Source organism: Trichoderma harzianum (genome assembly GCF_003025095.1).
Source record: "Trichoderma harzianum CBS 226.95 unplaced genomic scaffold M431scaffold_33, whole genome shotgun sequence".
Taxonomy (NCBI): domain Eukaryota; kingdom Fungi; phylum Ascomycota; class Sordariomycetes; order Hypocreales; family Hypocreaceae; genus Trichoderma; species Trichoderma harzianum.
The window spans coordinates 129,232-138,731 of record NW_020209281.1 but is presented as its reverse complement, the minus strand read 5'-3'; the positions used below and the strand labels follow the sequence as shown (position 1 = coordinate 138,731).

General features: G+C 49.4%; 3 protein-coding genes across 3 annotated transcripts; all 3 read right to left on the bottom strand.

The window, feature by feature from the left end:
* Window positions 1-1,436: 1,436 nt before the first annotated feature.
* Window positions 1,437-2,279, bottom strand: M431DRAFT_69791 (hypothetical protein; the record flags this gene model as incomplete). Its single annotated transcript, XM_024921794.1, has 1 exon — window positions 1,437-2,279. A coding segment is annotated over one exon (843 nt), but the record flags the coding sequence as incomplete, so codon positions are not given.
* Window positions 2,280-3,074: 795 nt separating this feature from the next.
* M431DRAFT_129453 (hypothetical protein) lies at window positions 3,075-4,013 on the bottom strand. Its single transcript, XM_024912405.1, has 3 exons — window positions 3,776-4,013; window positions 3,527-3,708; window positions 3,075-3,466 (listed from the first exon to the last, which is right to left on the bottom strand). Exons 1-3 carry the CDS (start codon window positions 3,956-3,958, stop codon window positions 3,361-3,363), a joined length of 471 nt encoding a protein of 156 aa, XP_024767507.1. The 5' UTR covers window positions 3,959-4,013; the 3' UTR covers window positions 3,075-3,360.
* A 735-nt stretch (window positions 4,014-4,748) lies between these two features.
* Window positions 4,749-8,483, bottom strand: M431DRAFT_129450 (hypothetical protein). The gene is made up of 2 exons (XM_024912404.1): window positions 7,726-8,483; window positions 4,749-7,675 (listed from the first exon to the last, which is right to left on the bottom strand). Exons 1-2 carry the CDS (start codon window positions 8,242-8,244, stop codon window positions 5,207-5,209), a joined length of 2,988 nt encoding a protein of 995 aa, XP_024767506.1. The 5' UTR covers window positions 8,245-8,483; the 3' UTR covers window positions 4,749-5,206.
* Window positions 8,484-9,500: the final 1,017 nt, after the last annotated feature.

Here is a 9,500-nt window from a genome sequence, read left to right as displayed (position 1 = left end):
GCATCCGTCCTCCAGGCCTGGGGGAGAGAGTTGTTTGCTGGGGAGGTTCGGAGAGATTCTAACGAATGTGAGAACTGAGGGTCTGGCGTCCCTCCAGCTGTTCAGGGGGTTGTATGCTTGATATCCAGGATGATTCTTGGTTTGCCTTCTGTTCGACACCCTGTCCCATTGGGCGTAGGGTTCCTGGATCAGCACAATGTCGTAGCCACCTTCCCATGCCAGCGATAGGGCGATGTCCTGGTATGGACCGCTCCTCCCGACGTTGGCTTGGAAGATTTTGAGGCCAGTGTTTCTTCGGCGGCTGCGACGGGGCCTATCGTTCATAGGCTCGCATCGAGGGGTCCGTCAGTTCCGGGGGGAGCGTCAAGCATGTTTTCGTCCCCTTCTGTCTCTACGTCCTCCTCCTCGCTGTCCGGGCCGGCCACGTGGACTGCCGACCTGGCGGGGGAGGCTCCCTCGTGGGGGTCCTCCTCGTCCGGGTCGACTTCGACTATGACCTTCTTGGCCGGGGCCTGAGGGGGGAAGGGTGGCGCCGAGCTGGATATTGGCAGCCGTATGCGGGGGCCCGTTCGGGTTTCCGGGTTAGACGTTTTCTCGGCATTGGGGGCCGGGGCGGGGGCAGGCTTGGGTTTGGGTGGGTTGGCTTTGTTGTATTCCTGCTGGCCCAATTCCCGGATTGCCTGGAGTTGGGCCCGGGTTGTGTGCACTTTTTCCCCGTTCCTGACCGCCGGTCTAGCAGGGCATTTTAGGGAGTCTGCCGTGTGAGGGCCATTGCAGTTGGCGCACTGCGGGGGGGACGGGCAGTCTGCCATGTTGTCGGTGTGCCTGTATGACGGCCTGCCGCATTTAAGGCACCTTTCTGTTCTGGTGCAGTTCCGGGGATTGTGGAAACCGAGGCACCGTTGGCACTGAGTGACCCGGGGCTGCTGCACCCGGACTTCCGCCGGGTGGGAGATATTGAATAGTCTGAAGCCGGGTTTGACGTTCTCCTTGAACGAGATGAAGTAGCCGCAGGTGTCAAGAGATTCCCCGAAGGGGGCCTTGCGGCAGGCCACTGGTGGGTTCTTGGCCCCAGCCCTGGCGCGCGCCTCCTCGGGGATTAGCGCGTCCGTGGGGTGGGTCCCGCTCATGTCAGTATAAGTTTTCGGCACGCCACGCACGAGGAAGATCTTCCATGTGCATGCTTCTTCGATTTTTAGGTCGTTGCTCTCTGCGGCTGGCTTGAGAGCGATGATTTTGTTCTTGGTGTTTTGATCCTTTGCCCGGAGGGCGAAACCCGATCGGACCTCCTGGAAGTAGGTAATGTCTTCGACGTTGAGTTTCATGAGGCTGATCAGTTCCTGTTTAGCCCCGATGGCCGTCATCTTCCTCCAGACATGGTCTGGCGGGACCCGGATGAAGATGCGGTCATCGGGCTTTTGGTTGCCCGATGTGATTTTGTCTTTGTTCTGTTTTCTGTCAGCGGGGGCCGGCCCCTCGCTGCTGGGAGCAGGATTCTTCTGGGTGTTGCTGTCATTTTGCGGCTTTTTGTTGTGAGTGGTGTTCCGCGACGCGACCTGTGCCCACGTGACCTTGGGGGCCTTCTGGCCCACTTTTCCAGTGGCTGCGGGAGGTCCCGTTGTGGTGGGGTTCTTGGGGCCGTTTGATTTGCCTTCCTCGCTGCGAGATGAGTTGGCTGACGCTGTCTCAGATGGTTGGGCAGCTCTTTCCTTGCTGCCCATTTTTTCAGGGTTTTTGGGCCTCCCCTCTGGGTTGATGTGGGAGGTGACGAAGTTTTCGAGTGCGGTGTTCAGGCATGTTCGGACCTGTTCTGCCACCGCTGAGGAGAGTTGGGATGTGTATTGCGCCAGGCAGGAGTCGATAGCCATAGCTATATTCAATACCACGTCTTGTCTGGCCCGTTGTTGGGCGTTGATCTCGTTGATTTGGCTCATGATTTTGTTTTTGGTGAGTGATTTCCCCTCTTTGCTTGGGTCGGTGGCTTCCTTTGCACCGCTGAAAATGGAGGCGATGAGGCCTCTCGAGGCTGTCTGCGCTGCGGTCGATGTCGCCGCTGTGCTTGGTTTTGCTCTGTTGAAGCTGGGTGTGGGCATTTTGTCCATACCGAGGGCTTCTCCGAAGCGCCTTTTCTTCTTGGGGGTGAAGGGGAGGACCATGACCTCTCCCGTGCTTGGGCCTGAGGGGGTCGTCTCCTTCTGAAATTGAAAGACTGTCGCGGGTCCGGGGGCGACGGGGTTCGTTCTGTTCTGGTTATCCGGAGGGTTTGTAGATGTTGCCATCTCTCCAGAGTCCCCAGATGGGACCGTGAAAGTAAAAAACGAGGTCGTTTTGTCTGATAGCTAGTCAAACAGAGTGAGGGTTTTTGGTGGTTAGGCACCCAAAAGGTGGGGTACCTGTAGATGTAGGAGGGAAGCTTGCGGAGTTTCACTAGAAGATGTGTCTGTGGACTCTCGAAGTGCATTAAAAATGATGCTCCTCTCTTTATTAACGAGAGGCGCAATTTGAAGCTTCACCTGGGCTTCTGACGCTTATGAAAATAATTTTCTTCACATCATTTCGCTCATACTTAGTTCTGAATGGCTTGACTAAAGTGTTATGTTCTTGGGTTTATAAACTATTCTCATTCCGTTATTTACTTTTTCAAGGAGAGCCGTAATAATTGAGATTTCGGGTGGGGCGATTTTCTGTATTTATGTTAAAGCGCATCATCTCACGTTCAGCTATTTTCTTTCTTAATTAAATTGCATTTTTATGACCTGTTCCTATACCGCTTTTCGCATAGGTACGCAGATATAAGGCTGGCCGTTGAATGATGCGCCAAGAAGCTGATTGAGAATAGGGTATGCCTGTGTCTCAACCCACTCGCTGTCTTGTATTGAGATAAGCCAATGAACCAGCACAGTAGCTATCAAAGTCTACGTATTTATGATTCAGCCTACTCCGTATATTGTACATATAAATAGAATCAACCATCTCATAGGGATATAGGAGATCAGACAACCACAGATATATTCTAGAAGATACTACAAGGGGCACAATTGTCACATACGCTTGAAAAAATGTAGTCTTCATCCAATTACTTTTATAATTTATATACAATGCTACATATGTACCTAATTTAGTAGGGCTGACGGGTAACCCTTGCACGAATACTCCGTAACAGAGTGGGTTACCCAATGCTACCTGAGTACCCAATTCAGTAGGGCTGAGGGAAACCTTATCAAGTAAAAGGTTATGAAACAAAATGAGTCATAATCAAGTATACCAACACTCGTCCAAAGTGCTGACTGTTGGCAGTTGTGAGATGGTAACCCAAGGTTAAGAACCCATGCTTATCCGTCAAAGCCATTCCACTAGCCATTAAACAAAGTAGTAGATAGAATGGCACTGGCCACTTCCACGGAAGAACATCGTGTGCTTGTCGTCCTTGAAACCAGCGTAGGCACGGAACTGGTTGCCACCATCGCTACATCACATCACATTAGTCTCAGGGTTTGGTCGCGCTGAAGAGTTTTGCAAGACTTACCCAACGTGCACAAAGTTTGGCTGCGACTGCGCGTCGCTGTTGACAAACCAAGAAAATCGAGCACCAGAAGAGAATGTGCAGGCCTGAGCTTGTCCCTCCCATGTGAACCAGAAGTTCACTCCCATCGTGCAGATGTTGTCACCGGAGGGCGAGAAGTTGCAGTTGCTGTCATTCTCGCAGAACTAACACCACAATATGGTTATTTGGAAACTCTCGACCAGAGTTAGGTGATCATAGTTGTAAACCTACCACAACGTGGGAACTGGGGGGCACAATGGTACCCTCGCCTCCAAAGCCATCGCAGTTCACAAGGTGGACACCTGAGCCATCACCACGCTTAAGGAGCTCATTGATGCTTCCCTCTGCAGCATCTGCGACAGGAGCGGCAGCTGCGAGCCCGAGAAGAGGTGCGAGAAGCGCGAAGAAAAGCATTGTGACTCTGTTTGTCCAAACTGGGGAACTCTTGGTGTTGGAAGACTGAGTTGATTGGTTGAGTTGTGGAATAGAGTTCTCGGATCGTCGCAAAAATGGAAGGAAGTTGAGACTCTTTATAGAAATGATTGTCGCTGTGATGGGTTGACGGGTTCATTGATGGAAAAAAACTTACAGCCTTATGGCTTGTGATACCCAACTTCACAGCTTGATTCGCTCGAATTACCCAGTTTGATAGCCGAGCCCATATGAAGCTATAACATTCGCAGCTACATAAGCTGACCTTTTGATAGCGCTTACGGCCCACTATAGTCCCTGCAGGTATGGGAGCACAAGTGCGGTGTAGTGTCAATTGTAATTGGATATTTACGAGTATGAGGTATGTAGCCTATATGTATATTAACTTATAGAAGGGTTTCGCTATGCTTAATTTTATACTTAGTGCAATAGTCAACAACTAAGAGAGGATAAAGTATAGAAGTGCATAGTCAACTCTTCGGAGCAGTACAAACCGCGGCATCAACTGGTCATGCTGTTGTTCTCAACAACTACCCAAGTTATTAACCCAGAGCGAACAAGTCTTCAACGTCAGAAATCGTCTAGACCATGTAACTACCCCATTGATAACGCAAGTTAGTCAGGAACACAAGGCTTACGTTCTACGCGGGTCGATGGATTATGACCTTCCTAGATGGTCTATATGCTTGAATTGACTAAGACCACCGTTGCCGCATTCGGGAGGTTATAAAGAAGCTGCGGTCGGCTGTCAAATAACGCTCTAGATTAATACGCAGCAACTATTTTTAAAGCACACCAAGATTTGTATACGGATTGGATAGGGGTGCTCTAGACATGGCTACCAAATAGTACACTTATATGTTCTCTGCATATATTAAACAACACACTAGCATACAGAAGCTGACCAATGCGGAGACAAAATGTTACTATTGGTGGGATTATTAACAATATATCATCACTCAAAAATGATCTATATCTTGTGACGTCGCTCGTCTACCTCGTAAGGCTGTACTGTACTGACAGATGTTAGGTAAGGTTCTCGTATAATCGTACTGTGGTTCATTGACATGTCTACGTCTGGCAGTGTTCATCGTATTTCGTCGTACTGAATAGCCGTTGGTGTACTGGGTTATCAACGGATTGGCGGACTACAAGATATGGAAGACGGCGGGCGGCGATGGACGGCCGCGCATATGCTGGTGTGCTCGTGTACTGCATTTATATGGTCCCTCAGCCGGCTTTAAATTTGGGAAAATGCCGAGCCACATTACGATCCAAAATTTTGATGCCGACAGGTTTCACCAGGTATTCATCGGCACCAACGTCCTCTGCAGTTGATTTGTCTGCCGGGCTGTCTTGGCCGGTCACAATAAACATGATACTTTGCCCCCACTTGTTCTGTTTCTCCAGCTGGCGTATCTGTTGAGTGGCTTTGAATCCATCGCAGACTGGCATTTGAAGATCCATGAAGATTAGGTGGATCCCTGCTCCCTTGCCAGCGGTGGCCAGGGACTGTTGTCGGGAAAATATCTCCACAGCTTGCAGGCCGTCAGTCGCGCAGTGGTATGGGAGTCCCCGTTTGGTGCAGTACATCTGCAAAATGCGGAGATTGATGACATTGTCATCAACAAGTAGTGCCGTAGGCGTGGAGATTGTGAGGGCGGTGGGGATTGAAGCATCGTAATTTATTTCCACGGGGGGCGTTATTAAGCCAGTTTGGGCCGGGTTACCTGCGGTTGGCTGAGCCACCTGCTCATTTGGACAGGTTGAGGGCTTATCCTCATTCTCTGTGCTCAGATCTGTGGGTATGTCCAAGGGATTGATCGAAGAATCGTCAGGTCGAGGCGTACATGCATTAGAGATTTTCATATTTGAAAGATATTTGTCTGCCTCTTCGAGTGCTGAGCTTATCGTGGAAGGTAAAAAGGGTGCGCTGAGATATATTATGTTCTTAGATGTCTGATCCAGGAAGCATTTCCCTTCCGAAGCCGGCACCAGGCAGAGGGCAACGTATCCTGAGGGGATCTGGGACATATTTGAGCGATGCTTCTTCAAGTCTGACACAAAATCCAAAATGGCAAAGGAGCCATCCAGGCTATCGGACGATTTAAAGCCGTGCAAGGCCAAGAATCGAGTCAAGCGGTCGAACAGCAATGTGTTATCTAAGCCAGTCGTCATGTTGTAAAATTTGGAGGGTAAAGTATTGAACTTCTGAGCAAGGGGCTGTGATAAAAGTGGTACGCGGGCACATTCCATCTCCTGGAATGTGGCTTTGAAGTGTGATCCACGGTTGACGTCTGACGACACCAAACTAACAGACCCGTGAAGCAGTGTTGCCAACCTGGATGCGATGGTCAAGCCGAGTCCAGCACCCAGCGAATGCATTTCAACCTTTTCATAAGGCTCAAATATGCGTTCATGGTGGTCAGGATGAATACCACGGCCAGTGTCTTCAACATCAACGATGAGCTGTTGGTGATCCGAATCTATCGATGTGGTTACCGTTATGATGCCCTTTGGAGTATTTTGAATGGCATTAATGATGATTGGTACCAAGCTGTCACGAAGGAGGCCGAGGTCGGTCCGAAAGTTGACGCAATCCAGCAATAGGTCATGGTGAAAGAAAACAGAGGCCTTATAACGAGTATCGTCTGAAGTTGTTTTTCGAAGCTCATTTCCCAGCTCCATCTCAAGATCGTTAATAGTGTGTTCAGCATAATGTCGATTCGTCATCGCGATGTCGGCCCACCGGTTTAGGGTAATCATGTTGTTGACTATGGACATCAGATCTCGTCCTGCCGATTTGATGGTATCCAGATAGACGGTGGATTCTAAAAGCTTGGCTGTCAAATCTATGGCCGGCAATGATGTCGCCTCCTTACTTTCACGCTGTTTTCGCAACAAAAGCTCTTCGGCCAGCAGGTCTACAGAACCGAGTATGCCATGAATCGGGGTTCGAAGTTGGTGAGAAATTCCGCGAAGAAACTTTTCTTTTGCTCTCATTACTTCCGTTAGGAGGCGCTTGTGCCATACCTGAGAGAGCATGGTTGCACAAGTATAAACAAACCAGGAATCAACATCATCAAACACCAGTCGAAAGTCTTTGGAAGCTACAACGAGCGAAGAAGGTCCCGCTAGGGTGTCGCATGGTGCAATAATGGCACGTACTACCCTGGTTGAAGGGAAAGCCTTTTGGTTTGAGTTATTGATGAAATCGTCAAGGTAATCTGTGTCCTCCCACAAACCACCCTCGAAGTCGGCCAAGGGTATAGGGTCATGATCTTCGATTTCGACACGGGCCTGCTTGGATGATTGTACATTTACGGCCGCATCTGGATACGTAGCCCTCAGTATCCGTAAAATCGGCTCTTCAGAAGATGTTTTTTCTGCTTCGGCTTGTGCTGATGAGATAAGTTCTGACATTCGGCGCCGGTCTCGCTGACGCCTTGCTCTTGCACATTGAACAATATCGGCGACGACCCAGTCGGCCAAGCGAGCGAGTGTTTGTTGTTGAGACTTGGTCAAAGGCTCCTGTTTTGTTCTTGAAGTGACACAAAGTGATCCAAGGCTAACGCAGTCTCCCGACTCACTTTGCAAGCGGAGTGGAGCTCCAGCATATGCCCGTAGCCCACCAGACTCAACGTAAGGTGAATTTCTAAATCTCCAGTCTTCCATCATATTTGGCAACAGAAAAACATTCTAGCAAGGGTTAGTAAAACTCGACATATCGGATATGGTCATTCACATACGCCGGGAGGTTGGGTAACAGTGTGTGCACACAAGGTCTCTCCGCGTGGAAGAATGGCCAAAGGAAGCCCGATAGATGCCAGGCGAATGTAGTAATTGACATCGAGAATGCCGATGACGACAAACTCCCAGCCAGTGGATTCCTGTGCTAAATGTGCCTTTTCCTGAAGGCCAGAAAGAAACTCGGTCTCGCTGAGGATATCGCGGGTGTAGTACCAAAGCATGGACGACCTCAATCTCTCATTCTCGGCTAGAAAGGCGCGCAGATATCGGTCGGGGATGCACATGGGCTCGTCAGGGATTGACGATGCCGCAAATTCGTCCACCTTTGGAGGATAGAAGCATTCCCCTACTTCCGGGGTCCACGCTCCGATAGGCCTGTCGACATTGTCCGGATCGAAGACAGGCCAGACGGTCCGCGGACGAGCCGGCGGGAGTCCATGTCTCGATGTTAGGATGGCGGCGTCTGCTTTTGGGAAGAACGGCTTCGGCCGCCCAGTATTACCAGAGGCCGTCGCCATGGGTGTGTTCGTGGAAACGCGATCCCAGCCAAGGGTCTTCTTGCTGTCCTCACAGCATCGCCAGTGGACGATGAATGCTTGGTCCTAATGAGTAGGCCTAAGAAGCTGTGCCTTGGAAGTTCTGCTGTTCGTCGCATGCCGTGTCCACGTGACGAGTCAACGCCCGGAGCATTTTGTCCTGACGATGCAGCGGGATCGAGATTTGCGCCGTAAATGTCGATGGACGCGACATTAGTTTGTCGACTACTAAGCAAGTTATGCATTGAAGACAGTCCCGGTCGTGGCCTAGCGCTTCTATGTGAGATGGGGCTTCGACCAAAGGAGGAATCTTCAACAAACTTGCATAAACGGGGATACCCCGGATAAAATTCTTGAAACGATCAAGTCTTTAAAGGGAGATGCTGTCTAATAAGCTGACCCCTTTCAAATGGCAAGTCTAGTGATTTTGACAAAAGTACAGCTGATGCCTTGGAATGCTTGGCTGACTGATGTCTTAATGAATATTTCGTTGCAGAGTTTCATATGCACAGACATACATAACTCTTTAACCTTTCAAAGGTACCACAAGAATGCGTAACCTACACTACTTTGGCAGCCTATAGGCGGTCAACGTAGCTCTCTTCGAACTCGAATTGGAGATCTCGTGTGGATCCAAAAACGGAGACCCAAGATATAATAATAGAAGACGTTGAACATAAAACCCCGAAGGTTCCGCTCCCATGGTTCATATGCACGTGCTCGCTCTTGTCTAGCCCTATTCCCACTACACGCTGAGATTAACAACCACACAGCCAATCAGACTTTACGAACTTCATTTTGTTGTTGACCTTGGAAGCGATTACAGAGGCGTCTTTGTTTGAAAATGTTATTAACCTCCTGAGATAGTGTTCTATTATTTAAAATGCAGCCAAGAGCTCGTGACAGTATATGTCGTCCTGCGCTTGACTAAGACCTGTAAATGCCAATAGTGTTATATACTATCCATCTTTTATTAACAACCGCTATCAGATGGAGAAGTTTTTGGCTGTGCTGAACTACTGTCTGTACTCTAGCTATTTGACGGGTTCAATAATCCACAACAAGCACCCTCCTACCTTATATAACGCATTAACCTTCAAGGAGCCAGTCGAGGAGACAGCGAAAGACTTGGCTCAATGGTATAAATTTTAAATAGCTGAGAGAAATAGTGTCTGTGACTGGAACATTCTATGATATTTCAATGGCAAATCGATGCCCGCAGAGAGATACGTTGCATA

Excerpts from the sequence above, each read along its gene's own strand:
- M431DRAFT_129453 (XM_024912405.1), bottom strand. The coding sequence starts at position 3,958 with ATGCTTTTCTTCGCGCTTCTCGCACCTCTTCTCGGGCTCGCAGCTGCC. Across the intron at positions 3,709-3,775 it reads CCCCCAGTTCCCACGTTGTG|TTCTGCGAGAATGACAGCAA; the intron begins GTAGGTTTACAA and ends TTGTGGTGTTAG. Across the intron at positions 3,467-3,526 it reads CCAAACTTTGTGCACGTTGG|CGATGGTGGCAACCAGTTCC; the intron begins GTAAGTCTTGCA and ends GATGTGATGTAG.
- M431DRAFT_129450 (XM_024912404.1), bottom strand. The coding sequence starts at position 8,244 with ATGGCGACGGCCTCTGGTAATACTGGGCGGCCGAAGCCGTTCTTCCCA. Across the intron at positions 7,676-7,725 it reads CTGTTACCCAACCTCCCGGC|AATGTTTTTCTGTTGCCAAA; the intron begins GTATGTGAATGA and ends AACCCTTGCTAG.